Genomic DNA, 18,406 nt, shown 5'->3' with positions numbered 1-18,406 from the left:
ATCTTCTTGAAGAAGAAGATGATGAATAGTGTTTTATTTTGAAGGGTAATTTTGATATTTTTCAAGGCTTAAACCACACATGTCACATGATACATATAACTGATGGTTTGTTAATGTCTGATACTGGATTGACATGTTTTGAAAGTTTGAGTAACCAAAATGACATTGAGTTCAAGTATAAGGTACTAATAGGAAATTTTCCCTACTATATATACACATATACACACAAATTATCTATTATATGCAAAAAGAGCTTACAGAATGGACTATACGGTTCTTGATGTAAAGCTAAGTCAAGTATTGGCATTAGTCTCTAATAAATAGACTTTAGTATATGTTAAATATGACTAATAGATAAATAAAACACTTTCAAAATTTTAGAACATTTTGTTTTTGTTTAACCTTAACTGAATACTAAAATTTCATGCAATTAAAAAACCATGGGAGCCACAGTGGAACTTTAAATCATAAAAGAATTTAAAAAATAAATACTCATAACCCCTTTGGAATAAGTTTCATGATGGCATGTATAGAATGTAAAATAAAATAAAATAAATGAACAAAAAGAGAACTGAAAACGGTTCTCTTCAATTGGAAATGAGATTGATTTAGGGACATACCCCCCATTTATAATGAGATAGAGCAATATCCATAGAGAATAACAAATAATGCTATTTTTCGTGAGTTCAAATCAGCCCCCACAACGTCCCACACCACATCCCCACGTGTATTGGGAATATCTCCCAATGATAATACTAGGAATGATAATATCATCATCGGGAGATGTTCTCAATACATGGTGGGGATGTGGTGTGGAATGTTGTAGGAGGCTGATTCGGTCTTACTTTTCGTTGAAGGCGTAAAAAAAAAGGTAACACTATTTTTTTGTATTTTAGAAAATCCTTCTTGATTTTAGTGGTTTATCAAATGTGGGATGTTTTTCCGTCACCACTCAAGTTGATGTATGAGGGTTATCTTCTATGCATGTGATTAAGGCTAGACTCTAAAAATTTGATAGTTGATTTGATTATATAGGATTCAGGTGTTAGAATTTGCATCTGATTTATAATTGGATTGGTTGCGGATTTAATCCTATCCCATGCGATTAATATATGAATCTGATTAAAAATGTTTGTAGCTAACAAATTTAATATCTTATATTTGTAGACATTTATCATACGTGTATAAGTTGAAAATAATTAATTTATAAAACTTCTTTATTCTCTTGTCATTTTTAAGCATAATATTCCAGATGTAGGTTAAATCCGAATCTTGTCCGAATCCAACACTTCGGATCATATTCGGATCCAATGGATTGTTAATCGGATCATATAACCAACCAAATAGCTTGGCTTATAAAAAATCCGGGTGCCTAAATCAGTTCTGTTTGAAGAGTTTTGGGGTTGTACAAGTCGAGAGGGTTTGGGTTGCCTGGTTCCGTGAGTTGCCTGGTTGGACCATTCTTTTTGGTCAAGTCGAATTGTCCTGCCTTGGGTTTGGGTTGTACAAGTCGAGAGTCGAGAGGGTGTGGTTTTATATCAACCAATCAGACCGGATCCGGTCTGCTACGAGTTTTTCAGAGCATCGGTTTGCAGAATTCTTACATTTTGATCTCCCGAATTCAGTAGTAGAATACCGACTTTCATCTGCGTTGTTTGTCTCCCTTGAAACGTTTCTTGTTCCTCAAGCTTGGCGTCCTCTTTGATTCCCTTCTTCGACAACAACAATTTCTTGTTAGATTGCATACTCTGTTCATTGTTTTGCGTTCGTTGTTTCTTCTTCTTATTCTTCTACTTCACAGGTGAGGCTAGGTTTTTACTTATTCTCCCTTCAATGTTCGAAATCCTTGTGTTAAAATGAGTTTTTAAATTCTCTATGATCTGAATTCAAGTGCCAGAGAAAACAATTTTTTTTTTTTTTTTTTTCTTTTAGGCAGCTGAAATCTAGTCAACTGAATCGAATGTAGGTTGCATAGGGACCTCCGGATCTATCTCTAATGGAATACTTAAGTGTGATAATTTGTTATGCGAGGCCCTTTTCTATAACTAGAGAAGATTCCATGGTTTATTTCTGGTGGAATATTCATGGTTTTGATTGTCTACGACTCTACGACTCTACGACTTTTTTTTTTTTTTTTCTTTCCGGGGATTCTTTTTTATTTGCATTTCGTTTTGTTCATTGTAAATCACTCATTGCTCTCTTAAAATTAGAGATGTTTGTCTTAACTTTATTTCTCTTCCGTTTTTTTCTCTGTTAGGTGATAAGCATGAAGATAGATTTGAGTGGTCTTGAATCAGCCTTTCCGCTGTTTGGGGGAGGCAATGAACTTAGCGATGGATTCTCAGCGGCCCCTTCATTTGAGCTTCCTTGTTCTACTGATGTAAGTTCTGATGTAATTGTTTTATTTATTTATTTATTTATTTATAACCAGTTGCTTTGTTTTAATATAGCTCATTTGTAGTTTTTATAAAGAAGGATTTCTAGAGGCTGAACCTTTTCTCCGCAGTTTGATGGCTTTCAGAAAGAAGCCAAACAAACGCTGAAGCCAGCAAAAGGGACAACAACACTTGCTTTCATATTTAAGGAAGGAGTTATGGTTGCTGCTGATTCTAGAGCTAGCATGGGAGGATATATCTGTATGTGTCTAACTATAACCACTTCCATTACATTGAGTGTCTCTCTTTGGTGTTAAACTTTGATCACATTTTGTTATTTTTTTCGTTTCCATTTAATTATCTTGGCGCAATTTAAACTTTACTCAATAAATTACTCAATTAATAACGAATTCCTGTCCATAATCACTCTCGTTGTGATCTTTCTTGACCAAGCTAATTGGGGGTCAACTGCACAGATCCTTTCTCTCCCATTCTGCCCTATTGGTCCATTAACCTTTAAACAATGAACTTTAAAATCTTTTCCTACTACTTGGATTTTAAGATTCTCTGTGTGCTTTAAGACTTTAAATTTGCACCAATAACCCCTCAATTATGAAAATTTTCATTGTTTATGGAAAAACCATCTCAGTTGTCTTTTCTATATCTTGTTTCCAACTATAGTTGTTAAGGCGCCAAGGTTGCCTAGGCACCTGCCTAGACATCACCTAGGTGATGGATTTAGGGAAAAAGGCTTTAGATTCTTCATTCACATCAATCACCTATTATTTTGAACTCAAACAAACTAGGCAGCTAGGCGCTAGACCTCTAAAGTCACATAGTTGCTGAATCAGTTAAAATACCAATTGCTACAATCTAAAAACAAGTAGATTTTCTTGTAAATATGTCAATATAAATCTAGGCTAATCAACCAGAGTCTTACCGACAAATAAAAAAAGCCACTACCCAATGTTGGTCCTAGCTATTTGGGTTTTGAAACGGTAGACTGGATAAGGTCCTAAGCTTTGACAGTGTTTTGCACAAAGTGCCCACTCTCGGACTCAAACCCGCATTCTTATGCTTGCTAGCCCGAAATTTTACCATTACACCAGGAAATGGTCCGTAGAATCAACTGACTGTAATCTTTTTGAAGGTGGCCTTCTTTTGAGGTCCTTTTATTTATGTTTTGTACAGCTTCTCATTGTACAAAGGACCGGTTGATTAATACAATTCTACTTTACCTTTTCTCAAAAAAAAAAAAAGTCTGGACAGAATATAAGAATATTAAACAATCAACCAACTAATAAAACAGAACTAGTAAATTGGTGAAGGGGTTTCAAACAAAGCCTATAGGAGGCCATAAAATTGCAAGAATAATTCAAACTTCATCCATTCATACCAAAAGAGTGTTTGAATTCAAAATCTCTTTTGAGATGTAGAATATATTTCTTTACCCAAACAATGAGACTGACAAATGAAATACTTGCTAAAAAATGAATCTTTTGAATCCTTCAAATATTTTATTGGACTACTTATGAGTTGACAACCAAGTAATCAACTTCTTGGGCTTGCTGGAGTGGCCTTTTAGATTAATTCACAAATTAATAGGCTTGGGCTTTGCTGAATAAACAGCCACTAGAAGGCCCACACAAATCAAGAGGAACGAAAGGGTTTGGCTTCCCTTTACTCACCTTTGGTTCTGCATCGCTTTTGCTACTCACTTGATGCACTTGTCCAAAATCATTCTACATTTACATTTAGTTTCTTATTTGATTTTCTTAAATTCCATGTTCATTGTTTGATCAATTTATCTCTCAATCACTGAAGCCACTGCTTTACATTTCCATGTTCATTATTATTCTCTTGTTGTAGGGCTTGAATTAGGTCCGCTTACTTGCCTCCTCTCTTCCATCCTTGATGCGACATCCATGACCTATCTCGTGTAGTCAAGTTCTCTTTTTGTGTAATTGCATATATATGCATATATGTATGCAAACTTGATAAAACCAAACAAAGGCAGCATTACAAGTCAGACCCACGTCCTGGTAATCTCTGATCAACATTATCCCTGTTCACCTTTTTTTTTCAGATTATCAGCTATACTATTAGCTGTTCTAGGATCCCACCCAAATCAAGTCATCAACCATAACTAAACTTTGATGGAGGTAGCATAGGCAATCCTGGAGAATCAGGCATAGGGGGTGTATTTTGGAGTGATCAAGGACAGGTTATGACCACCTACTTAGTACCAATTGGTTATGGAGACTCCAGAACAGCAGAACTCCTAGCACTACTACAAGGTTTGAGATTGGGACTTTCTCTCAGTTATAGAAGATCGTGTAGAAGGATTCTAAGGTGATAGTATGATGGATGAAAAACAACAATCAAGGATTGTGGCAAATATAGACATATCTTGAAAGACATTGGAAGTTTGGAGGGCAGATAGGGATAAGGTTCTTTAGGATCCAAAGATCAGCAAATGGTCTACCTGATGCATTGGTTTGGCAAGGTTTGTAAGAAACCAATTGTACTGGAGGAATATTTCCATAGAAAACTGAATGGAAATGTAAAGCAGAAGGGAGGAAAGGGTTAAGGTACACTCTTTGTTCTTTAATTAATAGTCAATAAATTCTGATTGGTTAATGTTCAAAACCAAAGGAAAAGGTTGGGAAGGCTGAGATAAAAGGTGATATAGTCTTTGTTTTACAAGGCACGAGTTCAACCTTGACTATTTGATACTTCCTCCTTGTTTGTGGCAACTCCATAATGGCAAACCACTAACTGGAAGAAGACTTAAAAGAACTCCTCCACTGCTTTTCTTTTATTTTATGTATCATTTCTATTTCACATAACACTATGTGCCATCATGATTTTTTTTTTCAAGCATCATTTATATAACAAATCAAGGGCATAAATAAAATATATTAATATAATTTAAATAAATATATAAACACAAAGAAAAAAACATTTATAATAATTTTGTTCATGACTAGGTTGACTGGTCATTTGTCAACCCAGTCGATGTTTAGTTGTATTATGCGACCTCATGGGTATTGAGTATTGACTGACTGGTTAGTAATGCAGTTGGTAGAGCTGTCAACCGACTGAGAGGTTTATTCTGTGTACAAAAAAAAAGGGAATTATTGCTCATATATTGAATTAGGAGCTTTAATTACTCAAAAAAGAAATGTATAAAAGTCACAGAATATTTGATGTTTGGCTCATGATAGGTCACACACGTATACCATGTTTGTGCTGACTTAGTCCCAGTAAAATAACTTCTCAACCCCTCCTAACTACCACCTCACCATCTCTTGGGATCCAATCGGTCGCAAAGAATGGAACATATGAGTATGGTTTTCTTTATTATTATTATTATTATTATTTTTTTCTCCTTGTGGTTGGTGGGTGGGTGTCTTTGGGGGGGGATTGAAGATAAAAAGGAAAAGCAATTTTACACCTTGCAACAACTATATTTCTCACTAATAATACTGGGCATCATCCAGGTTTTCATCTCATCAGCAAGTGTTTCATGCCATTGTTTTTATCAGCATGTTTCATGTCAAATTTCATATTTAATGAACTATTTTTGCAGCATCACAATCTGTTAAGAAAATTATTGAAATCAATCCTTACATGCTTGGTACAATGGCGGGAGGAGCTGCTGATTGCCAATTTTGGCATAGAAACTTGGGCATCAAGGTAACATACTTGTCATTTTTCTTAATCTTCTTTCTGCTCCTTGTCTGTTTGCTTTGTGAGGGGGAACAATCTGATAATACAACTGCAACCGTGTTGCAGAAATAGATATATGCTGTACATGGTGCGTTTTGGTCATTAGACCAAGGTAGGGCTATCGATGGATTGGATCATGATTTGGTCTAATCTAATTAGCTGGATATGGGTCCAAAAGTAGAAAATACCATTACCCAATGTTGGTCCCAAAATCCATGCCTTACCCCAACTATATGGGGTCGGCTACAAGAATCCTGTTTCACCAATCCGTTCCATTTAAAGCCATATCCATGGTTGAATTATTAGTGCTTAATTCATTTCTTACAACTTCTACCCCTGTCCTTTTTGGTCTACCCCTAGCCCTTCTAGCCCCTTCAACTTGTAACAAATCACTTCTAACTGGTGCTGTTGATGGTATTCTGTGCACATGGCCAAACCATCTTAGTCTACTTTCTCTCATTTTATCACCTATTGGGGCCACTCTTAGATTCCTACAGATGACTTCATTCCTGATCTTATCTTTTCTAGTTTTTCTGCTCATTAAAATCAGACTCCTTTGCAATCCTATCCATAAATTTGGTTCTGTGTATATCCTATCTGAATCAACTTTTTGACAGCCATAGTTTATTATGGTGTTTGTAAGGTGGGTGCCTTGCATAAAAAGCTTTCTTCCCTAAAACTTGTGCATCCCTTTCCATAAATATGCACCATCTCATTTTAATTATCAGGGTAATAAGTTAATAGTTTTTGTGATTGAGATTAATTATAACAAAGTCAGAGCCAAGTTTTCATTACAATGTAGTTTAAATGAATTGAGATCAACACATTAGCTATATTGGTTTGATTTTGGTTTAGCTTCTTTCTTTATCTAATTCTAATGTTCAACTCCATCTCCATTGGAAGTATTGAAGAACCATACCGTGAATTCATATTATCTACTAGTTATAAGATCCAAAAGTGGGGTATTGATCAGATGGTTAGGAACATTTAACTTCTGTGGTTTTTGTTCTAGACCCATATTATGAGGTGTTTCACCAGTGCAAAAGTTTTGTTCAATGTCATATCGCCATGTTGCATCAGTGGAATTTTGGATGTTTTCAGGCAGTCGAAATTCACCCATGAGTCATTACTTAAAGTTGGGCTCCATGTCCATGTCCATGTTGGAGACTTACTAGTTTTTAGTGCAAGTTCCATGTCTGATACCTTATCCATGCTGTGTCAGTGTAACTGAATTTTGAAGCAAAAAAAAAAAATTGCGACTCCTTGTATCCTATCTAACAGATTTTTGCAATTCTTCACATCTGGCATGGATACTGACACGATACTTGGGATTCTTCTTGTCAGTTATATGCAGCTAAAATTTTCTGGTTCTTAGGATAAAATTGCAAATGAATTGTGTTTGTGATACTTGATAAATTTAACATAATTTGCAATAATTTTTTTTAATTAAATAGTGTTGGTTGTATTCATAAGTAGTGCATCTGTTATTGCAGCAATCCTGCAATATTCCATTCTTTTAGATAGTTATCTATAACTGTTTGGTGTAAACTCAGATGTTTCTGTTTTGCTTTTTGATAATTGAAATCTTGTAGTTGGGAACCAGCAATTGCAAACTGGTGATCCTGAATACCCTAAACTTGTGCCAAATGTCCATATTTTTGCTCTAGCAACTACTCTATTTAATGCTTTAGATTATAGATGTTACAGAGTGCTATAAAAATCAATGAACTAGCTCATGGATCTTTATACTCTGTTTTTCTGATGAATGATGTTGTTCTACACAAGTTTTCTAGCATTGAAAGATTTTTGTGATTCAACTTTTGATTTTAGTGCCGATTACATGAGCTGGCAAACAAGAGAAGGATTTCAGTCACAGGGGCTTCAAAGCTGTTGGCAAACATTCTGTACTCATATCGTGGAATGGGTCTGTCTGTTGGGACCATGATTGCTGGATGGGATGAGACGGTAATGATCTTATTCAGCGATGCTATAATGTTTTTATCCAATTTGGCTCTTTAAAACTTGTATCTTCTATTGCCTTTTAGGGTCCTGGATTGTATTATGTGGACAGTGAAGGGGGAAGACTGAAAGGAACACGGTTTTCAGTTGGATCTGGTTCACCATATGCTTATGGTGTATTGGATAATGGGTATGCCTTTTGTTTTGTTGATCCATTGGTTGTTTGCTTTATAGTAAGTTTGATATCTCATTTTTCTTGTAATTTTATTCTTGGTTCACAGATACCGTTACGATATGTCAATAGAAGAAGCTGCTGAATTGGCTCGCCGAGCTATTTATCACGCAACGTTCCGTGATGGAGCTAGTGGTGGAGTTGCCAGTGGTATGCTCTCTCTCTCTCTCTCTCTCTCTCTCGTGTGTGTGTTACCTGCATGTAAGCACTTACTTGGAAGTTCAACTTTCTTTTTTCCCCTTTAATCAGTTTATTATGTGGGACCAAATGGATGGAAGAAGCTATCCGGTGATGATGTTGGGGAACTCCACTTTAAATACTACCCAGTCAGCCCAGGCACTGTGGAACAGGAAATGGTGGAGGTGACTGGAGCTTGAGCATGTTTGCCTGTGGAGTCCTTTTTTTTTGGTAATTCCAGTGGAGATCTCAGTCAAAGCATCTTTTGCTAGATATATTTGGTAAAAAGATGTATGGGTTCTCTTATTTGCTTTCAAGACAAGAGCTCCTTGGTCCATCTGGGTTCTCCAGTTACACTATTTCAAGATACCTGAGATTTCAGTAAATGCCCATAGTTTGCACTTGATTATCAATGAATTCCATCTCTGTTAACTTGCCGTTCAAATGTATTGTCTTCTGTATTATCTACTCTTATTCTTGTCATCAGTCCAAACATTTCCCAATGCTTCACTCCCTTAGGCCTTACGGAGGAAAAGAGTTGATCCCTTCTTTTACATAGCGTGATAAACATCGAGTCTGCCTCCTTCAGAATTCTCATGTTATTGTATCTTTTGGGCCTTGGGGCGGAATTAGGGGCTGTTTGGAAACGTGCAGGGGTGCCATTGGCGAACTGGCAGGCCCATTAAGACCCATCGAATAGTTGTGAGGCTGTGGGATGCTGGGTACAGTGAGTCGTTTTACCATGTGGATTATCAGAAATTGCCATAACACAGTATTTTTAGGTGGTGGACCTGGTGGTATCCAAGGCCAACATCCTGCAAACTGTTTTGATAATGATGATTTATTACCTTTTTCCCCTGAAAAAAAGCTGTTTTTGAAACTCTGGGCAGTGAAAACTGAATCTAATTGCTTTCTGGCACAATTTCCAAGGTTTTTACATCAGATATTGGAATTTGGATATCAGGAAAGAAACGGGTGCGACCCTGTTAGTTTTCTGTAAAATTGGAATCAAGGAGCAGACTAGCAGGGTCAGCAGACTGAATCCGGTCTCGGCTATGAGAACTAGTGGACCCATCAGAAGTGGCGATACTGGCTGGAGGGATTAAAACGATACTATAATTAAAGCATTCAACTATCACATGTAGTTTTCTTGTAGAAACACAAGTAAACTCTTTATTCTAGTTATTGTAGCTTCTAAGCATGCATTTCATGATTGAGATTTGAGAGTGTGAGACCCCTTTATCATGCACCATCTTCTCTATCCCTACTCATAATAAACGGTATCACCTAAACAAATATCTGTTCCAATGAGAAACTTTTACGCAGGAAAAATAAAAAAAAAAGAAAAAGAAAAAGAAAGTGCAGTGTGAAATTGAAGTGTGGATGAGGGGGGGGGGGGGGGGATCATTAGTTCAAGACGGTGGAGTTGGGTACGTGAAAGAGATGTCTCTATAAATTTATTGATTAATCCTCTCCACTTCTAACCCCAACTGTCCCATTAATTTGATGAAGAAACATCTATTATAGAGCATTCATCATTAGCCACTTGGTATTCCTTTCCTTTTGACTCTTTTTACATGTAGGGGATGCATTTGTGGTTTATGCCATTTCACGACTCCGGTTTTCCTGAACATTTTTCCTACACTTCCATTCAGTGTGACAGGTGTCTCATCACGTGTATTATTTACAAATGTATATTATTTTTTCATTGGGATCGCTACGAGTTTGGCTTTGGTCAGTGCGAGCCCGTGCTCACACCGTTTGAACAGCCTTTTGCACCTTCCATTGAGAATATCTCTTATAAAATAACGCACATAAGTACAGGGATATTTTCAATGCAAGGCTGTAAAGGCTGTTTGAACAGGCATTGCACTGACCAAAACTGAACTAGATCGCTATTTCGTATCAGGTTGTAGAACCAATGATAATGCTCCCAAGCCGGTCATAAAATGCATGGATCCATGTATTTTAATCACTGCTGTGGGGTGTTATGATTGGTTTTATAGCCCGCTGTTAGTGTTCGGCTAATTGTGATGGTGTTTGGAAGCGTGGGCGTTTTTTGGGACTGATTTTCAAAAAAAAAATGTTCATGCATGCTAGACCTATTTTCACAAAAAAAACGTCTTGATATGTTTGGAAGTGTTTCTACCACGTAGGCAGTGAGCAACACTATATTAAAGTAAGGTGAGTTTCATCATTGTTATTCTGCCATGTATTCACCATATCAATCAACCGTTGGGGGCAACGGTTCATCGAAGCATGGGATGTCAAATTTGACGTTTCATGCAACGGTTGGGTCTTGATTTACGAGGCATGCCAATTTTTCTGAGTTTTTTCAAAAAAAACGCTTGAACCAAACAATCATGTATGTGGGTGTTTGTTGAATCGCCTATGTGGATCCGATGTGGCACCGTTTTTATCAGAAAAAAGGCCACACTTCCAAACATTCCCTATATCTCAAAACAGGGGGGGAGGGTATCCGATATATCTCAATTTTTTCACAAAAAAAAAGAGAACTATCATATGCTTTTGGAGTAGTTATTCACTTATTCTAAGGTATTTGAACTTTCATTTACGACAGGGATCTATGCTGTACTTTCAGATTCCAACACCCTGCTCATTTCATCGGTCTTGAAAATTTATGGACCATTTTAGTCTCTCCTTTTATTAAGAGATGGAGAGTTGCAAGAGATAGAATGTAGTAAAGGGCAAAATGATTTCATAAAAGATTAAAAAACTGAGAACAGGGTATTGGAATATGAAAAATAGGGTAGTTCTCTGTTGCAAAGTACACATACTTCTCTATATTTACCCCCAAAAAAGATTCATCGTTTTTTTTATTACATATAACACATTACAGAGGGACTCAAGTGTGGGGTACATAGGTAATTTCATCATAATAAACATCATTTTTACACCATAAAAGTCCTTTTTTAGGTATACCGATAATTATTTGCCGAGAGAGTGAGCAATCAGCTCAGATCAGAATTTTATAACCCCGTAGTATAGGAGGAATGTATCCTGACCGTAAATTAATGCCAAATTTAAGAGCAGAATGTGATTTATAGGGGGTGAGAGGGTTAATAGTAAGGGGCTGGAATTCAGAATTCTGCATCGGATGGATCCGTACTTGTACGTGTGGGGATACGAGTCCAACTGTCCAACAGTCACAATAATACATAAAGTTTTATTGTACGTGTAAAAGTAATCAAGCATCTAATATGGATGGATAGACTTATCAACGAATAAACGAGCCACCGTCAAATTCACAATTGATTTGAATTATGCCTTGTATCTGGCTACACAGAAGACAGAACCAATAGTGGGTCCGTCGAGTCTGGCTTGGGTCAGGGCAAAGCCCGTTCCAACAAGCTTTACAGTCTTACATTGAAAATATTTCCGTGATTATGTGATTTATTTCAAGGGGGAGATATTTCCAATGCAAAAGGGGTTACTGGAACGGTGCGAGCATCGAGTTGCCCTGATAGAAGCCGAACTCGGGTCCGGAGGCCCGATAATTTACCATCTGGCCATGTCTGAAGAATCAGGCCTCAGCTCCGACCATGTATGGAGTAATTACCCACAAGATGCTTCAGCCGCACATCGAGAACATCTCTCGAATCCTCATGTTCTACAGCTTTCAAGTTATTCGGCCCCAGACCCTTTACTGGTCCGACCGGTTCTGGTTGGAACCTCAATCAACAAACCAATTTTTGTTTCCAGTTCGATCGTACAGAAATACCGATAATTTCACTATTTGAGTGGCATTTTTAGTAATTTATTATCAATTCAACCCCCACTGGCCACTTCCACTTGGCTTGGCTAGTTGGCTTAGCTTTGCTTTTCCTCTACTCCCTTTCCATTGAAGTCTTTTTGGCGGGAAGTGGGACCCAGCAATCAAATCTCTCTGTTTTCTTTTTTTTTGTGTTAAATGCCACCGGCAACAGCACACACACACACAGGCCAGAGCTGCGCCGTCGTCGTCGTAGACGTTTGGTTCTTTCTTTCTCTCTCTCTGTCTCTCTGGGAAACTTGAAACGCTGAGACTCTTGACTTTTCAATATTATCTCTGCAGAATCGAACACCAAAATGAAGCTCTTTCCACTCTTCTTTCTCATTCTGCAGCTCCACGCAAATCTTACCTTTTCTCTATCTCCCGACGGTCTCTCCCTTCTCGCTTTAAAGTCTGCCGTTGATCAAACGTCGCATGCCTCCGCCTTTTCCAACTGGAACGAACAGGACAATGACCCATGCAACTGGTCTGGAATTTCCTGTATCAACGTTACTGGATTCTCCGATCCTCGTGTCGTCGGAATCTCCCTCTCCGGACTGAATCTCCAAGGATACATTCCGTCTGAGCTCGGTACTCTCGTCTTTCTTCGACGTCTCAACCTCCACGGCAACAGGTTTTACGGTTCTATACCCCTTCAGCTCTTCAACGCTACGTCCCTCCGCAGCATCTTTCTTTACGGTAATAACCTCTCTGGTCCGCTTCCCCCTTCGACTTGCATTCTTCCTCGGCTTCAGAACCTCGATCTTTCTCAAAATTCGCTTTCAGGATCCATTCCTAGAGACCTGGGCAAATGCCGTCAGTTGCAGCGGCTTGTTCTGGCCAGCAATAAGTTTTCTGGAGAGATCCCGGATGGAATTTGGCCCAAGCTGGAGAACTTGGTTAAGCTCGATCTGTCATCGAACGAATTCAATGGAACTATCCCGGCGGATCTTGGCGATTTGAAATCGCTCTCCAGAACTCTAAACCTGTCATTCAATCATTTCTCTGGTGTGATCCCGGCATCACTTGGAAGATTGCCGGTGACGGTAAGCTTCGATCTGAGGCATAACAACCTCACCGGAGAAATCCCTCAGACTGGAACTTTTGCAAATCAAGGCCCGACCGCATTCCTCGACAATCCCTCCTTGTGTGGATTTCCTCTCCGGAAACCTTGCAGCGGGAATCCCCAAAAGAACACCTCAGTGAACCAAAATCCGACAGCGGTATTTGATACTAATCCAAAAAAAGGATTGAAAGCAAGTTTAATAATCTTAATTGTGGTGTCATATGCCGCCGGAGTCGCAGTAGTCGGTTTGCTCATCGTCTATGTATATTGGAAAAGAAAAGATTCAAAAAGTTGCAGCTGCACCAGTAAAGGAAAGTTGGGCGGTGGAGGTGAAGGCAAAAAATTGTTTTCATGCTCTTGTTGGAATGCATTCCTGAGCAACTACGATTCGGAACTGGAGTCTGATGAGAAGGCAGGAGGTAATGAAGGAGGAGAAGGTGGTCTAGTTGCTATCGATAAAGGGTTCACGTTCGAACTGGATGAGCTTCTGAGATCGTCGGCTTATGTTTTGGGTAAAAGCGGATTGGGGATCGTGTACAAGGTGGTGTTGGGCAATGGAATTCCGGTGGCGGTGAGGAGATTAGGTGAAGGTGGAGGGCAGAAGTATAAAGAATTTGCAGCGGAGATACAGGCAATCGGACGGGTTAAGCACCCCAATATTGTGAGATTAAGGGCTTATTATTGGGTTTCTGATGAAAAGCTTCTCATCTCTGATTTCATCTCTAATGGCAACTTGGCTTCGGCTCTTCGTGGTGAGTTCTTCCCCAACTTTTTTCCATTTTTAGTTTTTTGAGTTTAGACTCTCTCGAGTCTGGATCTGCTGCACTTATGTACAATTGCATTTAGTTTGTGACAAGTGTTTCATCACACGTGTAATGAGACATGTGTCAACGATTAAATGCAAGTGCAGCAGATCCTCATATGGTAATATTAACATACGTCCTAGATCCTTTCATACGAAGCGCTATGCAAGAGAGAATATAGCCATTGGATATTAGATATAGAACGCGGTTAGTATTGAGACGGTTGATCGATCTCCTTTAATGGTGATTGATCCTTTTGATAACGGGAAGAAATGAGATATTTACAGATTAATTACGATCTATATACTCCCTCGCAGGAGCTGGACACTATATAAGATGGGCTTGGGCATTGCTGTTTGTTGTGGCCCACATTTAGGATCTCCCCCGGGTTGAATAGATTGAAGAGATGGGGTCGTTGTGGCCCTACGATCTTTTAATGTTGTCTCATTTTTTTTTTTTTTATCGTTTCTTGAGTTTTCGGTTCTGCACTCGGCACTCCTCAATTTTTTCATTCTATATAGGACCCCTATCGTCCTCCTGACTGGTAAGTGTGCAATCAAGTTAAACGTGTGGAGGGATATATATGGGAACTGTCATTATTCTCCCTATATATTTGTTAATAGGGACACCGGATCAGAGTCATCAGACTGGGTGAGCCGGGTGGGTCAAGGGAATGATCATGAGGGAACATTCGCGCTGAGTAAATCTTCTAAAATCATGATTGATGACATCATCTCCGTACACGTGGGTTTATCAGAATGATATGACATGCCATATCATGATTGATTTCCAATATCCCCTCTTAATATAGTGGTTCTCGTACCATAATTTGGACGAAGTGAAGACCGTGTAGGATTATGAGTATCCATGGAGTGTCTTTCTGTGAACATGGCTCTCTCCTGTAATAAAATACGTTCCAACTTCACGGTTCCACCACCCTTCCAACATAGAGGTGTAAATAGGATCTTGTTGCCTGCGGCCGGCCTGGCCACGGTTCGTGAGCCGTATTAGGCTTGGTACGATCGTGTGTGCTGTATTAGGCATAGGGTTTTATGTCCGTGGGTCGAGCCGGTAGAACATGATCAAACGGGCCGTGCCGCCTGTGACCCGTATGCCAGTATAGCCCAGCCCGCAACCTGGCCCAGTACGACCCATATATATTGTTTATATATTTTATATAATATATTATATAAATTATAATTATATAATAATATATAGTATATAATATATTGATAAAATAAACAATTGTTTTTAATTTTATTATACCTATTTATTTAATTATTGTATATATAAGTAATTGTATACATCAAAATTCATATAAAAATTAAAATTTTAAGTTATTTTATTTCATTTTTTTTAAATAAATAGCTTTGATTCAATCCATTGACCGACTTGTTGCATGGCACGGGCCTAAATAAGTTTGGGCCATGGGCTATGTTAGGCCGACCCCCCAAGTTATCATAGGAGAAGGTGACACGGCTCGAGACGACCCAAGGGCCAACACGACATGGCCCATTTTACACCTCTATTCCAATATAATATATATATATAAGTGATATGGATTCTCTCTCCCTAAGCAGTGTGGATTAACTGCCCGGTGGATTGATGTGTCATGCAGAAAGAGCCTCTTGACAGCCCAAACTGTCAAATAATACATTGATGTTGCAATTGAATTGTGATTTGCTCCACACGTAGTGCACTTCACACTGACCTTGCAGAACATAACATCCTACCATGTACTGGGAATATCTCCCCATGAATAGTAATACATAAGTGTATGAAACAAGGCTCATCCGACGACCTCTTGGTTTTTATATGAGATCATAAATTTTAAACCGTAAATCCTAGATTCTAAATTTATATATCTTGCAAATGGTATCCAATCTGAATTCTTCCCAAGGTGAACCCAATTCGATTCATTTGTACTTGCTTAAAATGTATATTATATTTATTACTAAAGCTGATTTGAATGTTAAGCTTTTATTAAATTTTTATAGGTTCAAGTTTTATATAACGATATTCTAATTTTATTCATAAAAAAAGAATCATCAAAGTCGTTTAAGCCAAATATCAGTTGCTTTTAGTTCATTTTATTACTATTATATAATATTATAATATTTTAAATTTAGTTTATTTATACTATTCAATATTCAATTCAAATCTGACGTAAATTCGATAGATAAGGTACTGGTTCAAATTAATAAAACCTGTATCTATGTATATCTAATCTGATTCGATCTGTTTGCTGCTCTTTATATTCTATTCCAAAACAAAGTGCATCTCAGAATTTGTATATTCGATGTTGTTTGCTTTGTTGCATGGAGTAAAGTGGCTTTGCTAAAGTTTCTTTTCCTTTTCCCTTTTTCCTCTTTTCAGAAGGGGAATTTTTTAAAAAGAAAAGCAGAAAAAAAGGTTTATTGTTCTTTGCATATTAGGCAAAAACAAGCCATTCGCATTTGTAGATGGGATCAAAACTCTTGGTAATGGGGTTAAGGACTTCAAATCACCGTTCTAGGTTCACGCTGCATAACGTGACTTACACTACAGTCTACAGCCACCCACTAATTGAGAGTTCGGATCTCCTACCCAAGCCCTACTTGCATGGTACCCTTGGAACTTGGAAGATATTTCCAATGTACATTTGCACTTTAGAGGGAGTAATTCATTAGGCTGTATTTGAATTGAATGTGATGTAAATTAAGAACCAATGTAAATTTAACATCGATTTGGTTTTGTATGTATTTAAAAAGAGAGTATAATTATCGATATAAAATCATATTTTGGTTTAATTTTGCGTACGTTTAAACTTTAAATGGAATGTAATTTTACGTCTTATAATAGATATAAGATGTCTTTTTTTGCTGCAAAAAAAAAAAACAATGATCATTTTTTGATTCAACTCTGAAGTTTTATATCGATAATCGATATAAAAACTATATCAATTTTATTGACACAAACCTTTACTCTCTTCTACCTATCACCATTTTCAAAAAAGCAACGATCATTTTCTGATTTAGAGTAAAATGTCATCAATGAAAATGTAAGAATTCTCTGCTGTGTTTGGTTTGAATGAAAATGTAAGAAAAGGAAGGATAGATAAGTTTCCGTACCTTTTCCATTCCTCTCCCTAACTTTTTCCTTCAAACCAAAATACCAAATCTCCAGTTTAATGGATCAATCGTGATGATTCTTTTTTCCTTGTGTTATTATTGTTTTAAACTATGTTCCAGGGAGATCTGGCCAACCAACAGGGAGTTTGTCGTGGTCGAATCGGTTGAAGATTGCCAAGGGAACGGCTCGGGGCCTGGCCTACCTCCACGAGTGCAGCCCGCGTAAATTTGTACACGGAGACATTAAGCCTTCAAATATCCTACTTGACGCGGATTTCCATCCATACATCTCCGATTTTGGACTCAACCGCTTGACCAGCATCACCGGCAACGACCCCAGCTCATCCGGTGGTGGTGGCCTTATGGGTGGGGCCCTCCCTTATATCAAGCCCTCCCAAACCGAACGATCTAACAATTCTTATAGGGCCCCTGAAGCTCGGGTCCCCGGTAGTCGCCCGGGCCAGAAGTGGGATGTTTACTCGTTTGGGGTTGTGTTACTCGAAATGTTGACCGGAAAGTCTCCAGAATTCCCATCCTCTACCACATTAACAGGACCCGATGTTCCGGATCTGGTGAGATGGGTGAGGAAGGGATTTGAAGAGGAGAGTCCGCTGGCACAGATGGCGGACCCAATGCTGCTCAAGGAAGTACTCGCAAAGAAAGAGGTGCTCGCCGTGTTCCATGTGGCCCTTGCATGCACGGAGGCCGATCCAGAGGTGAGACCCAGAATGAAGACCGTGTCGGAAAATCTCGATAGGATTAGGACATGAAAAACTTTGTCAATCACAAGGTTTTGGAGTCATTACATACATCAACGTTCATTCATCTTGCTAAAAGTGTTTCCATTTTAAATGAATGATAGCTGATTTGGGCTCTCGAGATATTTCACCAAACATGGCTTAAAAACTGTGCATGTAAAACTCTGTGCTTCAACTCTCCCCAAATGAGCACTTATTCTTCAATTTTTAGGCCCTGTTTGTTTTTTTGTAAGTTATCTACTTAGGTAAGATAAATGTATTTATCTCAATAATTGTATTCATCCATATTGTTTTATTTTCCAGGTCAATAAGATAATCGATCATTTTAATCACAAAAAACAAATATTAAAAGGGATGATTTTGTTCCATCCAAGTGTTGAGACAACTTTGTTCAATGTAAGAAAATTATTCATCTAAAAGAT

The 18,406-nt window shown here is 38.1% G+C and overlaps 2 protein-coding genes across 2 annotated transcripts; both read left to right on the top strand.

Annotated features, from left to right (window-relative positions):
- The first annotated feature begins 1,564 nt into the window (after nucleotides 1-1,564).
- LOC104592922 (proteasome subunit beta type-5) lies at nucleotides 1,565-8,920 on the top strand. The gene is made up of 8 exons (XM_010252468.2): nucleotides 1,565-1,801; nucleotides 2,258-2,380; nucleotides 2,507-2,636; nucleotides 5,968-6,074; nucleotides 7,938-8,072; nucleotides 8,153-8,256; nucleotides 8,348-8,448; nucleotides 8,548-8,920. Exons 2-8 carry the CDS (start codon nucleotides 2,267-2,269, stop codon nucleotides 8,673-8,675), a joined length of 819 nt encoding a protein of 272 aa, XP_010250770.1. The 5' UTR covers nucleotides 1,565-1,801; nucleotides 2,258-2,266; the 3' UTR covers nucleotides 8,676-8,920.
- A 3,471-nt stretch (nucleotides 8,921-12,391) lies between these two features.
- LOC104592921 (receptor protein kinase-like protein ZAR1) lies at nucleotides 12,392-18,256 on the top strand. Its single transcript, XM_010252467.3, has 2 exons — nucleotides 12,392-14,065; nucleotides 17,347-18,256. Exons 1-2 carry the CDS (start codon nucleotides 12,565-12,567, stop codon nucleotides 17,994-17,996), a joined length of 2,151 nt encoding a protein of 716 aa, XP_010250769.1. The 5' UTR covers nucleotides 12,392-12,564; the 3' UTR covers nucleotides 17,997-18,256.
- Nucleotides 18,257-18,406: the final 150 nt, after the last annotated feature.

Source organism: Nelumbo nucifera, chromosome 3, assembly GCF_055504915.1.
Source record: "Nelumbo nucifera cultivar China Antique chromosome 3, China Antique-T2T, whole genome shotgun sequence".
Lineage (NCBI taxonomy): Eukaryota > Viridiplantae > Streptophyta > Magnoliopsida > Proteales > Nelumbonaceae > Nelumbo > Nelumbo nucifera.
This window is presented reverse-complemented; position numbering and strand designations above follow the sequence as displayed.